This window comes from Natator depressus, chromosome 3 (assembly GCF_965152275.1).
Source record: "Natator depressus isolate rNatDep1 chromosome 3, rNatDep2.hap1, whole genome shotgun sequence".
Classification (NCBI taxonomy): domain Eukaryota; kingdom Metazoa; phylum Chordata; order Testudines; family Cheloniidae; genus Natator; species Natator depressus.
In genome coordinates, this window is record NC_134236.1 from 46,665,890 (window position 1) to 46,687,033 (window position 21,144).

Below are 21,144 nucleotides of genomic sequence, written 5' to 3' on the forward strand. Positions count from 1 at the left end.
TTGGTGAGAGAGACAAGCTTTTGAGTTTACAAAGAGCTCTTCTTCAGGCGTGGGAAAAATACTCAGAGTGTCACAGCTAAATAATTATATTAAACCGGAGATAAATATAACATACCAGGGTAAAACACTATTCTCACCGGGATCACCGGTGCCCATACTGAATTTCACATGACTTGATATAGTAAACATAAAATTCGTGTCCCATTGTTAAGAGTACTTTTTGCGGGGCCTTGATGACCTGTGACCACAATATGGACTGTGCAGCAGTTAGCAATATGGCTCACTGAGTTGAGTACAGCCCAGAAGATTCACAAGTGGGATGAGGTGGTAAGTCCCGCCAAAGATTTAATAGGCAGCAGGTAATAAAATCCCCAAACCCTTATCATGTGTCCCTAGCCTTTGTTTGCAAGAAGCTGGGAATGGATGACAGGGGATAGATCACTTGATGATTACCTGTTCTGTTCACTCCTTCTGAAGCACCTGGCATTGGCCATTGTCAGAAGGCAGGATACTGGGCTAGATGGACCTTTGGTCTGACCCAGTAAGGCCGTTCTTAAATACATGGTGAAACAGACTGTTTAGCATAAGTAGTTAACGCATATTTCAAGATATCTTTCAAGGTGAAATGGCTTGTTAAAATCCCTCCAGTCATAGGGGGAAAGGAAGGTGGGGAAGTTAGCTGATGGTGGTTGTAAGGGGTTATAGGTTGTTGTAATAAGCCATAAATTCAGTGTCTGTCTTCAGTCTATGATTTTTAGTATCTAGCAAAGATATGTGGTGTTGGGAAGTCTAAAACTATAACCGGGTTCAAAAACATTAGCTAAGCTCATAGAGGATAGGTCCATCGATTCTATTAGCCAAGATGGTCAGGGATGCAGCCCCCTTGTTCTGGGCCTCCCTAAAACTCCAAGTTCCAGAAGCTGGGACTGTATGACAGGGGATGGATCACTTGAAATTGTCCTGTTAATTCCCTCTGAAGCATTTAGCACTGGTCACAATACTAGGCTAGATGGACCAGTATTGACTGGTCTGCTCGGACAACAATCCTGATTTGGCTTGTTCATGGACTCTGACCCCAGTTCTAATCCATGGTCTGTCCCCAGACCCTGGTTTCAGAGCTGTCCTTGGCCTGATCAACTCTATGTCTGACTTTGACCACTGCTCCAGCCTTCAGACCTGACCACCTAGAACCCAGAGCCTGATAGTCTTGTGTTCTCAGTGCCCCCAGTGGATGCCCAGGCAATTAGGAGGAGGAGGATGCAGCCTCACTTAGAATGCAAAGGAGTGAGTAGACATAGGAGAGGGGGTTGCAAGAACCAGAGGGTTGAGGAGGTGACACTAGCTAGGAAGATGAGAGGGGGACAGAAGGGAAGAAAGCTGGAGGGGGTGCAGCAAAGTAGGAGGGTTGGATAGGAGAAGAAGAGGGGAAACAATCTGGGGCTTGAATGGGGGGTTAGACGGGGCAGGAGCTGGGGAGTGGATGGTGCAAAAGGAGTGGGGCAGGAACAGGGCCATCCCTAGCTGGGTGCAGGCCCCGGGACATTAGAAACTCGGCACCTATTTGCCGGGGGGTACTCCTCCTGCCTCCACCCTGGCCCCACCCCCACTCCACCCCTTCCAACAAGGCCCAGCCCACCCTGCATCTTCCTGCCCCACCTGTTCCCTGCCCAGTTTCGCCCCCTCCCCCGAGCATGCTGAGCCCCTGCTCCTTCCCCCTTCCCCCCGCAGTGCCTCCTGATGCTGCAAAACATCTGATCCGTGGCAGGCAGTAGTAGCTGGGAGGGAGGAAGGGAAGGGGAGGTGCTGATCAGCGGGGCCTGCCAGAGGGCAGGAGGCACTGGGGGAGAGGGGGGTTCTGGTAGGGGGGCTCCTCCTCCCCCCCCCCCGCCCCCGCTGCCTGCCTGCCGCTCGCCTCCCCATTCACCTCCTCACCCAGCTTGCCCTCCCGCCTCACCTCCCCACCTGTGGGGCCCCCCCAAATTGCGGGGCCCAGGGCAGTTGCCCTGATTCGCTGTACCCAAGACACGGCTCTGGGCAGGAAGGATAGGAAGATGCAGACTGGGGCAAGAAGGCATCTCATCCCCCTCGGGTGCCTGATCCACATACTCAGTCTACCACTGCTATCACTTACTACATTAGCTCAAGTGGTAGAGGATATGCTGTGGATCTAAAAGTCCAAACACTGGTGATCACCCAAGCTGGGGGTTAATATGGTACCATGTGATGCAATATCTGTTTTTTCAGGTTGGTTTTTTTAAAATCAGGAATGATATTCCAAAAAACCGCATTAAAAGAACATTAAGGTTGTAAAGTCAAACACCCAGAAGTTAGGAAATGTCAGATTTAAGGTTTCCTTGCAATCTTAATTAAGCCCCTTTGTGTGTAATACAATCTTTAATTACATGCTAACATATTATTTGTTGCACAGGACCCCTACCTCATTCAAAGTACAGAGTGAACTGGGAATGCTCTGGGAATGAATCAGCATTGTATAGTGAAGAAGGATATTGTTTTTAGGACGTTTGCCTTATTTGGAGCAGAAGTTGGAAGGTGTGTAGTGAATGAGACAAGATTACAGAAAGAAAGGATGGTCTTGGTTGAGGAAGTTGAATGCTACCCTGGAGAACTAGATGAATAGATTGTAAGGCTAGAAGGGACCACTGTGATTATCTAGTCTGACTTTCTGCATAACACAGATCACAGAATGAATAATTCCTGTTTGAACATATTAGAGTATATCTTTTTGAAAAACATCCAATCTTGATTTTAAAATGGCCACCAATGAAGAATCTACCACAACCCTTGGTAAATTGTTTCAATGTTTAATTAACCTCATTGTTAAAAATTTACATATTATTTCCAGTCTGAATTTGTTTATCTTCAACTTCCAACTATGGGAACTTGTTATTCCTTTGTCTGCTAGACTGAAGAGCCCATTATTAAATATTGGTTCACCGGGTAGGTATTTATAAACTGATCAAGTCACCCCTTAACCTTCTTTTTTAGACTAAATCTATGTAGCTTATTACTATAAGGGCATGTCAGTACATGGGCTAGTGCATAGCAAGCTGAGGTGTAAAATCTACAGTGCTCTAACACAGCACTAACTGGCTTTACAGACCTTTCTACCATGAACTAAAAGTTCTGTATTGTGCTCTTACCTACTGTTGTTTCAAACTGAACTTTTAGTATGTGGTCACAGGGTCCACATAGCCAGTTGTAGATTTACACCCCAGCTTGCTGAGCACTAACTCCTAGTCTAGACAAGCTCTGAGGCATGTTTCCAATTTTTTAAACATTCTTGTGGCTCTTCTCTGAACCCTCTCCAATATATCAGCATCCTTCTTGTACTATGAACACCAAAACTGAACCCGTATTCCAGTAGCAGTCATATCAGTGCCAAATACAAAGGTAAAATAACCTCCCTACTCCTACTCGAGTCCCCTTTTTTGTCTCCAGAGATCACATTCACCCTTTTGGCCACAGCAACGTATCCTCAACTGATTATCCACCATTACCCCCAACCCTTTTTCAGAGTCACTGCTTCCTAGGATAGAACCCCCCCCATCCAGTAAGTATGGCCTACATCCTTTGTCCCTTGATATATACATTTACATTTGGCTGTACTAAAACACACGTTTTTGTGCCCTGCTTACCAAGTGAGTTGGATCAAGCTCCGTCAGTGAGCTGCCTGTGTGACACTGACAGACCCCAATCGTCATCAGGTGGGATCAAACCTGGTACTTCTAAAGCTTAGTGCATGAGCCTCTACCGCATGAGCTAAAAGCCAACCAGCTGTTATGCTAAGACTGTAGAGCAAATTTATTAATCTCTCTAAGTGGTCTTGGTGCCACTAGATGGGACAGACTACCACACACAGGAGGTGTATGGGTTACACCAGCTCCATAATTTACCATTCCCCAGTGTGTCCTAAGCCCTGCCTCCCTCATGGAATTCGGCACGAAGGCACCATGCTTATCTCAATTTATGACCCACAGCCAGGAGCCCCCTTCTGGAGAGGAGGTGCCTTAGGTGCCTAAAGTGTTTCTTGCAAGAACAGTAGCCGTACACCCCTAACTCCACACAATGGCCTAGGGTGAGAAGGGGAAGAGGAGGCCTGCCTTTAGCCCAGGTGTTAGGGTACTCACCCAGGCTGTGGGAGACCTCCCCTCCCCCTGTTCAATTCCATCCTCAGCCTCATGAGGAAAAGGGATTTGAAGAGATGTTTCCCACCTAGGAGGTGAGTACCGTAGTTACTGGACCATAGAGTTTCTCTCTGGCCCAATTAGTGTTTTAACTGTTTAATACAAAGTGGAACAGCTTTAACAAGAGAGACCTACATCAGACTATCCCACAGTCCAGTGGTTAGAGCACTCTCCTAAGAGATGGGAAACCCCTCTTCAAATTCCTTCATCTATCTTCTCTTGGTTTGAGGATTGTGCTGGGACTTATGTGCCAGCCTGAGACAGCAGTGTGCATCCCCGGAGGCAGAAACTTAAGCAGCTAGGGAACTTTCGTGGTGAAAATATACGTGCCCAAACTGCCTTAGGCAGTGCAGTTGTAGCTGTGTCAGTCTTTCTCTCCAAGAGATGTTGGGCCGATAAAAGATATTACCTCATCCACCTTATCTCTCTAATTGGCTTAGGCAGTAGCTGACTGGGGGAGAGGGAGTATGTGGATTGTAGTGGCACCTAAATCTACAACTTAGATGCCTAAATTTTTTTTAAAAAGGAGTACTTGTGGTACCTTAGAGACTAACACAAGTACTCCTTTTCTTTTTGTGGATACAGACTAACACGATTGCTACTCTGAAACCTAAATCTTTTTGTGATTCTGGGCCTCTGTTCCTACGTTCCCTATTTAAAATGGATGCTATTATCACCTCTTCTCACAGGGGCACTGTGTGAAATTCATTCATGTTTGTGGAGCAGTCAGATACTACGGGGAAGGCATCCCAGAAAAGCCGAGGAGGAAATTAATAAAGTTGGATTCAGGTGCAGGATTTGGATGGTGTGTGTTGAAGAAGGCCTCCTTCAATTAAGATGATAAAAAGAAACAGTGAATGTATTCATTCAGTGAATGCAGCAGAGGTTGGTCCAGTGGAAAAAATAGTATGTGAGCATGTAATTAGACTGCATCAGAAAGCATAAGCACAAGGGGGCAACCTGAAGTCTGGCCGTGTGTGTGTAAAAACATTTTCCACAGATTTCAGAGTAGCAGCCGTGTTAGTCTGTATCCGTAAAAAGAAAAGGGAGGACTTGTGGCACCTTAGAGACTAACAAATTTATTAGAGCATAAGCTTTCATGAGCTACAGCTCACTTGATGCAACCTTCCACACAAACTTCCTTGTGGCTGGACTTTACAAAAACTAGACAAGCCATTTACAACACACACTTTGCTTCTCTACAAAAGAAAAAGGACACTAAACTATCTAAACTACTACATGCCACAAGGGGCCACAACAGTGGTTCCCTTAACCCACCCAGCAATATTGTTAATCTGTCCAGCTATACTCTTAGCCCAGCAGAAGAATCTGTCCTATCTCGGGGCCTCTCCTTCTGTCCCTCCACCCCCACGAACGTGATACAGTTCTGTGGTGACCTAAAATCCTATTTTTGATGCCTCCGACTCACGGAATATTTCCAACACACCTCTGAACAACATACTAACCCACAGAGAGCTTCCTACCAAGACTACAAAAAGAAGGATTCTGAGTGGACTCCTCCTGAAGGTCAAAACAACAGACTGGACTTCTACATAGAGTGCTTCCGCCGACGTGCATGGGCTGAAATTGTGGAAAAGCAGCATCACTTGCCCCATAACCTCAGCCGTGCAGAACACAATGCCATCCACAGCCTCAGAAACAACTCTGACATCATAATCAAAAAGGCTGACAAAGAAGGTGCTGTCGTCATCATGAATAGGTCGGAATATGAACAAGAGACTGCTAGGCAGCTCTTCAACACCACTTTCTACAAGCCATTACCCTCTGATCCCACTGAGGGTTACCAAAAGAAACTACAGCACTTGCTCAAGAAACTCCCTGAAAAAGCACAAGAACAAATCCGCACAGACACACCCCTGGAACCGCGACTGGGGTATTCTATCTGCTACCCAAGATCCATAAACCTGGAAATCCTGGACGCCCCATCATCTCAGGCATTGGCACCCTGACAGCAGGATTCTCTGGCTGTGTAGACTCCCTCCTCAGACCCTACGCTACCAGCACTCCTAGTTATCTTCGAGACACCACTGACTTCTTGAGGAAACTACAATCCATCGGTGATCTTCCTGAAAACACCATCCTGGCCACTATGGATGTAGAAGCCCTCTACACCAACATTCCACACAAAGATGGACTACAAGCTGTCAGGAACAGTATCCCTGATAATGTCGCGGCAAACCTGGTGGCTGAACTTTGTGACTTTGTCCTCACCCATAACTATTTCACTATTTCACTCTAGTTGTGCTACGCTGATGACATCTTCATCATCTGGACCCATTGAAAAGAAGCCCTTGAGGAATTCCACCATGATTTCAACAATTTCGATCCCACCATCAACCTCAGCCTGGACCAGTCCACACAAGAGATCCACTTCCTGGACACTACGGTGCTAATAAGCGACGGTCACATAAACACCACCCTATACCGGAAACCTACTGACCGCTATTCCTACCTACATGCCTCCAGCTTTCATCCAGACCACACCACACGATCCATTGTCAACAGCCAAGCTCTACGATACAACCGCATTTGCTCCAACCCCTCAGACAGAGACAAACACCTACAAGATCTCTATCAACCATTCTTACAACTACAATACCCACCTGCTGAAGTGAAGAAACAGATGGACAGAGCCAGAAGAGTACCCAGAAGTCACCTACTACAGGACAGGCCCAACAAAGAAAATAACAGAACGCCACTAGCCATCACCTTCAGCCCCCAACTAAAACCTCTCCAACGCATCATCAAGGATCTACAACCTATCCCGAAGGACAACCCATAACTCTCACAGATCTTGGGACACAGGCCAGTCCTTGCTCAAAGACAGCCCCCCAACCTGAAGCAAATACTCACCAGCAACCACACATCACACAACAGAACCACTAACCCAGGAACCTATCCTTGCAACAAAGCCCATTGCCAACTGTGTCCACATATCTATTCAGGGGACACCATCATAGGGCCTAATCACATCAGCCACACTATCAGAGGCTCGTTCACCTGCACATCTACCAATGTGATATATGCCATCATGTGCCAGCAATGCCTCTCTGCCATGTACATTGGCCAAACTGGACAGTCTCTACATAAAAGAATAAATGGACACAAATCAGACATCAAGAATTATAACATTCAAAAACCAGTAGGAGAACACTTCAATCTCTCTGATCACTCGATTACAGACCTAAAAGTGGCTATACTTCAACAAAAAAACTTCAAAAACAGACTCCAATGAGAGACTGCTGAATTGGAATTAATTTGCAAACTGGATACAATTAACTTAGGCTTGAATAGAGACTGGGAGTGGATAGGTCATTACACAAAGTAAAACTATTTCCCCATGTTTATCCCTGCCCCCTGTCCCCCCACCCCCCCCACTGTTTCTCAGATGTTCTTGTTAACTGCTGGAAATGGCCCACCTTGATTATCACTACAAAAGGTCCCTCGCCCCCGCCCCCGGGGTGGTAATAGCTCACCTTAAGTGATCACTCTGGTTACAGTGTGTATGGTAACACCCATTGTTTCATGTTCTCTATGTATATAAATCTCCCCACTGTATTTTCCACTGAATGCATCCGATGAAGTGAGCTGTAGCTCACGAAAGCTTATGCTCAAATAAATTGGTTAGTCTCTAAGGTGCCACAAGTCCTCCTTTTCTTTTTGCGAATACAGACTAACACAGCTGCTACTCTGAAATCTAATAAATTTGTTAGTCTCTAAGGTGCCACAAGTCCTCCTGTTCTTTTTACACAGAGTTCTTCACCTAAGGTTTCTGTTTTAGTGCAGGGCAAAGCACCAGCCATAGGCAAGAGAAGGCAAGGCAGAGTGGATGCTGTGGGCCTGGCAATACCCTACGTTTCCCATGAGGGGGCAGCACGCCCCTGTGTTACGATGCGGCGTCCACAGAGAGGAAGCAAGTGCGGGGCTTGGAAGCGTTGTAAGCAGGCTCGCTCCGGTGCACGCCCCGGGGCCCTCCCTCAGGCAGGGGCTCCGGCTCAGCAGCAGCAGAAGGCGCGCGGAGGAGAGTGCGGAGGGCGTTGGAGGCTGGAATCGGGGAGGTCTGTTCAGGTACAAAGGGCTCCTGGGCTCGGCCGGCCTGCAGGGGCGCTTCCCCCTTTCCACCAAGGAGCCCGGACGCTTGGCTTGGGGGCAGCCGGTGTCGGTGTCTCTGCAGAGGAACGGACGGGACGGGAGGAGCTGCAGTCCTTCGCCGGGACTCGGGAGAGGAAATGAACGCGCAGCTACTAATGCCCGGCGGAGGCAAGCGCGAGGTGTGCGGGGAGAGGTGCCCAGCTTGTCCGCCGGGATCCCCGGCTGGTCAGAGCCTCCCTCCCCCCACTCCCCGCGCGCGATGGTGAAAGTTCCCGCGGGGCCAGAGCCGGGTTCTCAGCTGCAGCCCTGCGGGGTCTGCAAAGCGCGACCCCCGCCTTGCGCCAGCGCTTTGACATTCCCTGGGAGGGCACGGAAAGGGGGGGCGCCCCCTGCCCTCTCCCACCACCCAGCTGTGCCTGAGAGCGGCCCCGGCCACACCCCCGTTTGCACGGGGCAGAGCAGGGTCTCGCCAGACCTACGCAGCAGGCTGAGATGGGCAGTATTGGTCTGCGTGGTTACTAGAGCACCCTAACCAGCGCGGAGCGGGGCTGCTTTCGGGTTTGCCCCCTTCTAGAGTGTGCGCACTTGTGTCCCCCTCTCTGGTGCTGACAGGTCAAACACCACTGGACTTGAACAACCCTGTCTCACTCCCACTTAGTTCTGGCCTTACTGCTTGGTGAAGTGCCTAGGCCAAATTACAGCTGGAAGATGGGATGCAACATAAAAAGGAAAGTGACCTGCTATGTTGGTGCCAAGTTATTGATCATAACTGGGACTGCTTGTCACCCTGTAAAGTTAGTCACTGCTTCAGAGTTGGCGTGATGGGGCCTTTGGGTAGTGAGCTCTAGGCCGGCGGACCACAGGACAGAACTCATTGCAGGACGAGGAGCCCTAGATTATACCCTCTTCAAACCATGTCTCTACCTGTGGGGTTTGTAGGCCTCTAGTGCATCTCTAGAGGGTCAAAATAAGTGCAGTCATAATGTTGGTGGTTAAATTATAACACGTGCTTGATCAACTCTCTCCCTGCCTACTGTGTGTTTTGTTTTTTAACATTTAAGATCTAGAAAACTTCCCTTCCCAGGACACATCTCCAAGGTAGATGGAGAAAGGAATGAGCAGAAAGGAGGAGGCTTGCTCTTTGGTTGGGAAGGGGGGAGATTTTATCTACATAGGAATAGCAAACTTTTGCATGATTTTTTTTACACATTTAATGTTTTTACTATGGGATTTTTAATGTAACACTCCATTATTTGTAATTCTGTATTTGGTGAATTATATTACTTATTTGTATAGCACCCAAAAGTGTGCAAGGAACTTTGCAGAAGGAACAGACCAGCAATAATACCTAGCTCTGGTATAGCACTAGCACTTTTCATCAGCAGATCTCAAAACATGTTTTTATATCATGCTTTAAAAAGGAGGTCAGTATCATTGTCGCCATTTTACTCATGGAGAGATTGCTTGTTCCCCTCCCTGTGCCTGAGAGAGCGAGTTCCCTACCCCAGTCAGTTTACTGCCTGTAGCTTCTAAGGCCTAATCTTGGCAAGGACTTGCTCATGCGCATAAGTCTCTGAAGGACTGGAGCCTAATTTTAGATATGCTACAATGTGTAAGGTAAAAGGGCATAGACAGATGTGAGAAGGAACAAGGGTTACAGTAAAAAGATCACACAGTCAGGCCTGCTCAAAGGGGACAATTGCTCAGGGTCCTGGGGGATTTAAAAGGGCCCGGGGCCCCTGGCTGCCGCTGCTGCCACTGTGGCAGTGGTGGTGGCAGTGGCCAGGAGCCCTGAGCCCTTTTAAATCACCCAGGCAGGCTGCAGGGCTCAGAGGCGACGCTGGGGTGGGGAGACAGGAAGGGTCGGCCACCCACCTGCCCTCCCCAGATGCCCGCTTGGGCAACTTGTCGACCGCAGCCAGCCCCAGCTGGGGAGTGGAACGGCAGGGCAGAGCTGGAAGGGAAGAGGCAGGGCCAGAGCCTCTCATCTTCCGGCCACGCTGCCCAGTGCAGTGCAGCGGCTGCCCCGGGGGCTCAGCTTGTCTAGGGACAGTGGCCGAGAGAGCTGGAGCCCTTCCTGGCATGCTCAGAGTCAGCTCCTGTCCCCAGAGGCTGAGCCTGGGCAAGGCAGGGAACGGCAGCAACGGGCAGCCCTCTCCCTGCCCAGGGTCAGCTTCTGGGGACAGGAGCCAACTCTGAGCATGCTGGGGAGGGCGGGGGAGCCCTGGGTCACTGGCCCATGGTCACCAGAAGCTGAGCCCGGGGCGGGGGTGGCCTGCTGCTGCCGCCGCAGCCAGGAGCTGTCCCAGGCAGCTGCTGTGCTGCACCGGGCAGCATCCGGGAGTGGCTCCGGAGCCTGGCTACCAGAAGAGCAGCCGAACAGCCAGGGGGAGCCGGGCCGGCACAGCAGGAGGACAGAGTGCCATGCTCAGCTAACATGGTATGGGGAGGAGGGGACGGGGAGAGTGCGAGGGCCCCAAGCTGGGGGCAGGGTGGGGAGAAGTCACATGGGCGATCATGCAGGAGGGGTCACGTGGGGGTGTCACGTGTCCCCCTTCTTAGCTGGTGCCCCCATTTGTGTCCCTCCCGCTAGTTGCCTCTGGCAGGGCCAGCGCAGGCGCAGCACGCCCCACACATCAGGCGGACCAGGGGCCCATTGACTGTTCAGCTGTGGGACCCGGAATTGTTGTCGGTGGGCCTGCCAGTTTAAGCACATGCACATTTGGAATATCGCCACAATACTGAAACTTGTAACTTATTATCTATTATTGTTTGGGATCCTCATGGATAACACTTCATAATCCTAAACAGGAAAACTATTTTTAAAGCAGAGTTTGTGCTTCATTGTTGCAATTTGTTGTCTTTTTTAGAGTTGTGATCATGGCTATTGACTGGATTGGTTTTTGTTATGCGGCAGTGGTGGCTCTTGGCGGTGTTGTAGGATATACTCGCAAAGGTAAATGTGGGGGTGGCAGGATTTGGAAACGGAGGGATTGATTCTCTACTGCCTTACACCTTGTGAAGCCATTTACCCCAATGCAAAGGGGATAAATTGCTCCTAAACCAGAATGATGGTATTTTAAATCCACTTCACGCTAGTGTAAATGGCTACGAGTCAGATCCTGACAAGTAGTTCAGACCAAGTCAGGAAAGAATTACTGCATCTGCTGTCTAGATAAGTGGTGGGCAACCTGCGGCCCATCAGGGTAATCCGCTGGTGGGCCGCGAGACAGTTTGTTTACACTGACCGCAGGCACGGCTGCCCACAGCTCCCAGTGGCCGTGGTTCGCCATTCCCAGCCAATGGGAGCTGCAGGAAGCGGCGTGGGCACCCAGGGCTCCACTCCCGCACCCAGCTGTGGTCCCGGCCTTGGCCCCCTTGTCCGCGTCCCTCCCCTCCTGGAGCCGCGGTCCTGCTCCCTGCCCCAGGTGGGGGAGTATGGCCGGGGTAAGGGGCGGCACAAGGTAAAAGGTTTGGGGATCACTGTTCTGTAGTGATGGAAGAATCCCTTTTGTCTCTGTAGTAAGTGTCTACCCTACATAGGCACAGCGCCGTAGTGTTTCTAGTGTAGACATACCCTAAAACAGAACTCAATAGAGAATCTGGTGTATGGACTTCACAATACCCAGCATTGGAACTTTTATTTATTTATTTATTTATTTTTATTTTCATTTTAGCAGTTCTTTTAATGGGTGACACACAGGAGACCATTCTATTCTTGCATCTTTTCAATGGTTTCTTCTTTGTATTTGCCCTTCTCCTTGTCAACTTGGCCAGACTTATCAGGCTGTTATACAAGACCTACTCTTTGAAACATTACATAGTAAAAATTATTCTTTTCCAGAGTAATTCATAGCCAAAATGTGGGAAAACTCCAGTTCATCTCAGATTTTAGTTGTAGCAGCAAAGTATACAGTAAATTTTCTAATAATAATAATAAGGTATTCTGTCGTCTATTTTTTTCAGTTCCTCACGTTTTCATTTTCATATTCCTTTAAATGGTTTTCTGCAGGAAGTATAGTGTCTTTGGCTGCTGGTCTCTTCTTTGGTTTGGTTTCTGGTTATGGAGCGTATTGTGTAACACATGACTCCAGAGATGTGAAGATATCATTTTGTAAGTATTAAAATGTGTACAGTTTAAAATAGACTTTTACATTAATTAAAGACTGTTCAAAATACATATTCTGTTTAATTTTTTGCATCGTATGACACCTCAGTCTTCCTGATAGTTTAACTAGTTAGACACTTTGCTTCAATTTCGTCTTTTAAAGTTGGAGGCTTTATACATACAAAATACAGGTAATAGGATATGACAGAGACTAGATGTTCGACCAACTTCTGTTGGTGGACGGTACAAGCTTTCAAGCTTCACAGAGCTCTTCTTCAAGTCTGGGGAAGGTAACCAGAGTTTCTAAGCTCCACCTGCTGCAGGAGGCCACTTAAAATGAAGTGGGCAATTAAGGGTTAGCTCACCTATCTTGTCTCATATCCTGGAACTAACAAGGCTACAACAATGCTGCAGACAGGTAAATGTTCTCTTTACATATACACCTTTACCTTGATATAACGCTGTCCTCGGGAGCCAAAAAATCTTAGCGCGTTATAGGTGAAACCGCGTTACATCAAACTTGCTTTGATCCACTGGAGCGCGCAGTCCCGCCCCCCCGGAGCGCTGCTTTACCGCATTATATCCGAATTTGTGTTATATCGGGTCACGTTATATTGGGGTAGAGGTGTATTTTAAAAACTCTCTTCTACTGTTAGATTTTTTTTTTAAATTGTTTTTGACTGCTTGCAAAGGTCTGAGCCTGCAAAAGCCTACATGCATGTTTAACTTTGTGCATGGCAACAGCCCTAGTGAATCCAGAGCTCAATAAGATGATGTATGTCTGATAAAGCTAAGCATGTGCATAAGTTTTTACAGGATCTAGGCCTAAAAAACAATAGTCACAACTATCTCCATCTCCAACTCTGATTGTAACAAGGGTATCCTATAATAAATGGTAATGCAGGGGTCAGCAGCCTTTCAGAAGTGGTGTGCCGAGTCTTCGTTTATTCACTCTAATTTAAGGTTTCGCATGACAGCAATACATTTTAACGTTTTTAGAAGGTCTCTTTATATAAGTCTATAATATATAACTAAACTATTGTTGTATGTAAAGTAGATAAGGGAAAATGTTTAAGAAGCTTCATTTAAAGTTAAATTAAAATGCAGAGCCCCCCGGACTGGTGTGAGTGCCACTGAAAATCAGCTCGCGTGCCGCTTTGGCACACGTGCCATAGGTTGCCTACCCCTGGGTAATGCTTTGCTAGGAAACCAGGATAGTAGCACTCTTACTTTTTACATGTATGGGAAATTATACCATACAAACACGAAAGGCGTGTGTTACCAGATTTGCCCGTTACTTTGGGGTATGTTCATTTATGAGAGTAACTCTTTGGGGTGCAGTATTCTGTAATTCTATCAATGTACTGCTTGTGTTTTCATCCGGAGCTCTACTTCTCCCTGCTGCAAGTTCCCTCCCAATGGAGCTCTTCTGCAAGGACCTAGGTTCCCCAGAGCTGGGTTCCTCCTGCCCCAGAACCAGTTGAACACACACACACATACATCAACAGAGCATATCTGAGTGGACTGGGTCAATCAGCACTCCCAAGCTGACCCCTTATGTCCCTGGACTCAGCAGGCTGGGTCAAACAGCACTTCCAGGCTGACACCCTCATATGCCACACGTTGTGGTGGGGGGGAAGCAACCAGCTTAATCATAAAAGTTATTTATTGCCAAGTAATAATCATACAAGGAGAGCCAAACAAACAAAACAGTTACAGTATTAAATCTATCTTAAATTTGATTACAAAAGTCAGGTTTAGAAAACTATAACTGATCACACAAGTCAGGGTTAGAAAGCTATACCTAGAATAGAGAAAAAAAAAAAACAAAAAACCCCAGTAGAGAGAGAGAGTTGGGTTCTCACCACTCTGTGAAGCTTGAACTGGTCAGGGTTCCCAGGTGGTGGTGGTAGCTGAGGGTCCAGAGTGCTGGAGACAGGCAGAGCCCCCAGCACAGTCAGTGAGGAGAAGATGAAGTCCCAATAGAACTGATGCAGATTTTGGATCCAGGCATTGGAACCCTTATTTGAGCGTGGGTAGGGGTTTTTGTAGGGAAATGACGATGATTCAAGGGAGAACACTAGATTTGTTTATGGGTAAACTGGTGGCTCAAGGGAGTGTACCAATGTTGTTTGTTCAGGCTAGACAATAGGAACTGATCGTTCCTGGCTATGGGCGGTGTTCCTTCAAGGGAGCTCAAAATGCAATTAGGCAGCTTCAGTATTTTGGATACCAATAAAGGATTTATTACAAGAATTCGTCTGATAACTACTGAGCTGGGTGTGTGCAGGTGTGGGTTTCATTAACATCTGGAGCAGAGATACCCCATCATGCAGTGCTTCCCTGCTTTTCTGGTCCCAGAGTTCAGTGCGGTTCTTGCCTTCAAATCTCTGTTCTCTATTCTATATGCTACTAGAGATGCCTCCCTATCCTATCCTCGATGCAATTGAGGCTAGGGGAGTTGCCTTAATCCTGTCACCCTTGTTCCAGAGGGGTTTAGGTGTGTCTCTCACTGCCTTCTCATTGCTTTTTGTAAGTCTCTTTCTTCTGATTGGTTTTGGTTCAAGCAGAGACTATGGAGGGGTAGGGGGGAGATGTCCTTTGTGAGTCAGGCAGGCTGGGTACTGGGCCTGATTTCACAAGAATACAGAGCTGACAGAGAACATGAGTTTCCATCTTCAGTATTTTTATACATTGTATACGATGTCCTGACTTCCTTGAACTCTTGAATTCAGATTTCTGTGACTGGAGCAGCTGTGAGAATTTAGGCCTAAATATTCAGAAATAGTCCATCGTTTCTGAATGCCCAATTTGAGACACCTGAAGCCTGATTTTTCTTAGGTGGCTGAGTGCCTACAGCTCCCACTGGCTTCACTTGGAGCTGGGGGTGCTCAGCACCTATGAAAATTGGACCCAAGGTGTCTCGGCATTCTTGAATAATCCAGGCACGGGTGCCTCGTCAGTAGAGCCTTTATGCAATGGACACGCTTTTTAACCTGGAATGGTGGTAAGTATATTCAGGGCTATAGGGGAAGCTCATGTGATGGAGCAGTCTTGTTTTTGCTGAGGCACATGCCTGAGGTCAGATTATGGGAGCATAAAAGAAAAGCGGTGATTAGAAATCACTTTTGCTTCATTGCTCAGTGAGTGTATGCTTAGTGAGTGGAATTTTATGATCTGTGTGTAGCTGTCAGAACTTGTCTTAGTATTGTGGGATGAGCCTAAAGAACAAGTTTATGCTCCCTTCCCAAGCAAATTCTTGTCCACTGTGACTGCACTGCTGTGCATAGGGCTGGCTTGTGGGTTCTGGAAAGGGATACTTTGGGTTGCTCCATAATAAAAGAGGAGGAATTTAGCTTCACTGCCAGCTGCAGGAGAAGTAGAGGCCTGCTACCTATGGTGAGACCCCTGTTCTTGCCGACACTTAAAAATTATTTCAAGTGATAGTTCTTCATCTCCCCCCACGCTCCCAAATAGCTGTCTATATTTTCTGGTGAATCTTTCCATTCATATAGCATTCTACTAATGTATCAAAACCCCCTATGATAGACAGTTAAGGATACATTGGCATTTCCATTTTACAGATGGGGAAAGAGTGGTAGGAGCATTGTATGCTTCCCACAGTAGCCTTAATTATGCCAGTGTTGGAGTTGGGGTTAGAACCTATATTATGCTGCATCAGATACCCTGTCACACTACTGAGCTATCCCATCTCTTTTAGGCCAATATGTGGCATTGTCCAATGTCAGAGGAACTAGCTGGGCTGGAACTTTTGGCTCCCCTGATGCCATTAGTGGCAACTCAGATGGCACTGCCCCTCACAGCCAAGAATTGGTGTCTGGTCTGCCCCCCCCCCCCCCCCCCCGTGAACCAAAGAGCCTGGGGCCATGTCATAGGCCACATCAATAGCAATGTTCTTTAAGGAAAATATGTGACATGCAGCTGTTTATATTTTCAAGGCAAACTTTGCAACTAAAAGATTTAACTTTTTTTTTTATTGAAAGCAGAGATTAGCCTTAGCATTTATAGGTTCCTGAAACTGGGGGTTGGGAAAGGAGCTATAATGGTATATGATGCGGGGATTTGTGAGGCAGTGTTCAGTCAACTGGTACAATGTGTAGTGGCTTATACAACTTTCCTGATCGCTCTTTGCATGCAAATGTAGCGGAATAATTGACACTGTTTGACAGCGTTACGAGTGTCTGCAAAGTAAGATTCTGCATGTTTCTATATTTAGAAATGTTACTTACCGCTGAGAAAATCAGAGTACTGTATTTTGAAAGATTTTTGGGACTGTAGGTTAAATTAACAATGCACAGTTGTTCCATCTCTAGATCTCAAAATACTTGACAAAGGAGGTAAGCATCATTACCCCCATTTTACAGATGGGGAAACGGGGGCACAAGGAGTTGCCAAGTGTTAACTAGCAATCTAGTGACAAGAACCCAGGTCTCCTGAGTTCTAGTCTGGTGCTTTATCCATTAGGCCATACATGTAGCTTGGTGCAGTATGCTGTTAGACCAGGGAGAGTTCTATCACATACACTTTTCACTACCTTCTGCTGTGAAACTTTATTTGGTAGTCCTTTGATAAGTAACCACAATCTTGAAAATTCCACTGATGAATAGTGTTGGGGAAAACAGTAAATATGGTGCTGATTTGTCTGTTACAGTTTCAGCTTTTATTCTGACCATTGTAATGGGAATGAGGTTCAAGAGATCCAAGAAACTAATTCCGGGTGGACTAATAGCTGGTTTAAGGTAGGTGTGTATATTTATGTTCAGTTCCTGCTGCAATGATTTCAGCCTATTTCAAATGGTAGCCAGTTGACATCCAATCCAAGAACATGGTGATTGAAGTTGTTACTATCCAGTGATTGTTAGATGGGCTAAATGAAATGACCATGAAGTCCAGTTTCCAGTAGACAGCTGTCCACAAAAAACGCACATCTGATAGTAATTGGGAGCCTCAGAAAAGAGGATACTAACAGTTAGGTATCAGTGTGTATTGATGAAGGCCTTAAAAAGTACGTGAGGTAATTATGTGCCAAAGTTTTCAAACAGGAATACTTAAATTTGGGCTCTTAAGTTCATATTCAGTGACCTAAAGAAAAATGGCCTGGCTTTTCAGAAGTTCTGAGCAAATTTCACTGTAGTCCATGGAAGATGTAGGTGCGTTGAAAATAAGGCTACTTTTATTTAGTTGTCTTGATTTAGGTAGCCAGGTTTGAAAATTTTAGCCAGTATTACTGCATATGATGACTCAACTGTTTCATTCTCTGCTGCTGTTCTTTATTTTTACATATAAAGAACAATTTCCATATTTATTCCCTAATTTGGTTCCATAGTAATTCCAAAGTTATTCTCTGTGACTCCATCTTGCAAAACATTTTTCAGTTTGCAGGTAAATTGTTTTTCTAACTGTTCATACTGCAAGATGAACGTGCAAATCAACTTTTTCCTACATTTTACATCATCCTTATTGAATGATTTAGCTGTGAGAACTTTCATTGATGGTGCATGCAATAGAATAAAAAATATCCTCCTTTCTCGGAGCTATAGTGTCTGTGCATGGCTAACAAAGATACGCATCAACCAAACTGGCAGCTCGGTTTTCCTGGTAGAATCTTCATTAGGGATTCATAAATTTTAAGGCCCCAAGTAAATATTATGATCATAACACAAGCCACAGAATTTCACCCAGTAATTCCTGCCACAAACCCTTAACTTCTGGCGGAGCTAAAGTATTGTCAAGTGATGTAAGATGCAGAAAGTATTTGGGTCGATATTCAGGTCCTAGGCTGAATTTGCAGGGAAGATACTTAGAAATATCTTTTTAACTTGTAAAAAGAAATTGTATATGTTGTCACTGAGAGAATAAATATGGAAGTCTGGTGTCACTCTTCTGACAATAACTGCATTTCATGCATGCAGGCCATGAATAAAACAATCCCCTTAGATTAATTATGGTGTCTTCATTAACAGCTAGTACAGAACTCTTTGTATGGCTAAACCAGCTCACCGCTAAAACTAAACATACTGGATGAAATTCTGCTCTGAATTCACTGGGGCTACCCAGAGTGCAAGTCAAGACTAAGACTGTGTTTCAAAATGGAACCATTGCTGGCAACCGTTATCAGCAAACTTAGCAAGTGAACTAGTGCAAATGCAAGTGTAGATAAGGTGAAACCATGTTGAGCATCATTTCAACTAACTGTTGTAAACAACGGCTCCATTTCCAAGTGCAGACGCAGCCAAATATTCTGTTTTAACCCATATAGGGTTAAAAGGTACTTAAGCGTTTCACACCACTCTTAATTAAATCTTCCTTGTAGCAACTCTGTGTTGGACTGTGCCTTTTACTGTATTTATTGAAACACTGTGAAGACTATTTCAGTTAGAACATGAACTTTATGCCTGGACATGAGCACTTTGTCTGGAAATCATTAAAACATGCGAAAGAATTCTGGTAACTTTGAAACCTAGAACACACTGGAAAAGCAATTCAGTATTTTTGTTTTCAAAATCTCTCCCTCTAATGGATCAAAACTTAGAAGAGTGCTGTCTCCAATCATGTATACCTTAATTATATTCATATAACTCAGGGGTGGGCAAACTTTTTGGCCCGAGGGCCACATGGGGGGTACAAAACTGTATGGAGGGCCGGGTAGGGAAGGCTGTGCCTCCCCAAACAGCCTGGCCCCAGCCCCTATCTGCCCCCTTCCACTTCCCACCCCCTGACTGCTCCCCTCAGAACCCCTGACCCATCCAACGCTCCTTGTCCCCTGACAGCCCCCTCCCGGGACCCCCACTCCTAACCGCCCCCTGAGATCCCACCACCTATCCAACCCGCCAATCAAACCCCTGCTGCTCCTTGTCCCCTGACTGCCCCGACCCCTATCCACACCCCCATCCAACGCCCCCCGTTCCCTGACCGCCACATCCAACCACTCCCTGTCCTCTGCCCCTTATCCAACCCCCTCCCCGCCCCCTGACCATGCCAGAGCAAGTCACGCCGCTGCACTGCCTGGCAGGAGCTCAGCCCCGCCGCCCAGAGTGCTGGCGGCGTGGCGAGCTGCGGGGCAGGGGGAACAGTGGGGGCGGGGCCGGGGGCTAGCCTCTCCGGCCGGGAGTTCAGGGGCCAGGCGGGATGGTCCCGCGAGCCATAGTTTGCCCACCTCTGACATAACTCCATTCACACAATTATAGGTGACAGGAGAATCAGGCCCAAAAGATCTAGAAGATTGCGCTTTCTAGAACCCGTAAGTCCCGATTCTCACTAGTGTTATATTGGTGTAATTTCACTGACCTCTTCCAAGGTATGCTGGTATACAACTGGTAAATGCAATGGAGAACCAGACTCCAGAGGTATTTTAAAAGATTTTATGCTCCAGATTCTTTCATCTGTACCCAATAGCAAATTCAGGAATGGGCTTTATGCTATTTGATTGTTCATACCCAAACTTTGTGTTTTTTACTTTTGTTCTGTGTTTTGATGCAGCCTTTTGATGATTTTGAGATTGGTTTTTCTGCTGCTGTAAGAGACAACAGCAACTAAGGACTGAAGTAGGAGGATCATTTCCCTTCAACAAGCAGACAAGCTATTTGTACTTGAAGTATGTCTGTCTGGTTTTTGTTTTTTTTTTTTTCACTGTAAAAGTTAAATACATCTGAAATTTAATTCCTCAAAGTTCTTTCATATGTTGAAAGCTTTTTCAATTAAACAAGAAGGTTTTTGATAGTTTGTATCATTGTTTTCATTTAAGCAATTTATTGGCTGGATTTTTTTTTTCCAGAGGTGCTGAGGGGGCATAGCACCACAAAGAAATCAGTGGATGTTAGAAATGTTCTGCCCCTTTGAAACTTGAGCTATGTTTGGATGTGTCACTAAACTAAAAAGGGGTATAGTATTAAACCATAATCTTGTAAGCTTCTAATATCAAGTAATCAATAGAAGCTCGACATAACATGCAAACTAAAGTCTTGTCAATATTGATCATGTAATGCGCTGTGTTTTATCAAAATCACTAACAGATGAGGGTATATGCTTCTGCTCCATATTGCACTGGAATATATTTTGTTTCCAAACATGTAAATATCTTCTTCCACTGGATAGAGAATGTATAAATTGTTACCAGTAATCAAATAAAAGATGGAACATTTAAAGCAGTTTCTCTTTTAATCTTTCATGTTGACCAACAAACTCCAGAGACCATTATTTGTAGTGTCACCTGTGAATGGAAGAGTTTTGATTGGTAGCTGTGTACACCTGACCTACTAAGGGTGCAATTCAGTAAGGTGCCCTCAACTTCTATTGAAATGAATGGAAGTTGAAGAATGCTGAACGTTTTGCAGGATTGGGTCCTAAAAATCTCACTTCCAAACAAAACGTGCCCAGTTTGCAGTTGTGATATGAAGCTGACTCTCAGAATTGAGTGGAGCTGCACAGGGATTCACTTAGTCTCTTTATAATAACACTCCCGCACCAGCGTCTGGATATTTCCAGCAGCTAATTGTAGTTGGCTTCTGGCTGATCAGCGAGGCCTGCAGCTCTCCCTGTAGCTTCAAGGGATGACTGACTGGCCTTGTCCTAGCTCTTCATAGGGCAACTTTGCTACTTGTTTCTTGAACATTTGAGGAGGTGCCAGTAACACTGTGCCTCCCTCTTCGCCACATGCAATAGGGGTTCCTGGGAAGGGGAAGGAAGGCAGAACTCCTG

At 46.3% G+C, this 21,144-nt stretch overlaps 1 protein-coding gene across 2 annotated transcripts; it reads left to right on the plus strand.

Moving 5' to 3' along the window:
- The first annotated feature begins 8,030 nt into the window (after positions 1-8,030).
- On the plus strand, positions 8,031-20,591 carry TMEM14A (transmembrane protein 14A). Of its 2 annotated transcripts, none has more exons than XM_074946832.1 (5): positions 8,031-8,294; positions 11,189-11,274; positions 12,331-12,432; positions 17,099-17,186; positions 19,927-20,591. In XM_074946832.1, the coding sequence occupies exons 1-5, from the start codon at positions 8,056-8,058 to the stop codon at positions 19,964-19,966; spliced, it is 555 nt and encodes a 184-aa protein (XP_074802933.1). In that variant the 5' UTR covers positions 8,031-8,055; the 3' UTR covers positions 19,967-20,591. The 2 variants fall into 2 exon arrangements, with proteins under 2 accessions (XP_074802933.1, XP_074802934.1); XM_074946833.1 differs by lacking the exon at positions 8,031-8,294 and adding an exon at positions 8,303-8,497.
- Positions 20,592-21,144: the final 553 nt, after the last annotated feature.

Coding starts and splice junctions, on each gene's coding strand:
- TMEM14A (XM_074946832.1), top strand. CDS start 8,056: ATGCTGTGGGCCTGGCAATACCCTACGTTTCCCATGAGGGGGCAGCAC. Junction 8,295..11,188: donor AATCGGGGAGGTCTGTTCAG/GTACAAAGGGCT, acceptor TGTCTTTTTTAG/AGTTGTGATCATGGCTATTG. Junction 17,187..19,926: donor GGACTAATAGCTGGTTTAAG/GTAGGTGTGTAT, acceptor GTTTTGATGCAG/CCTTTTGATGATTTTGAGAT.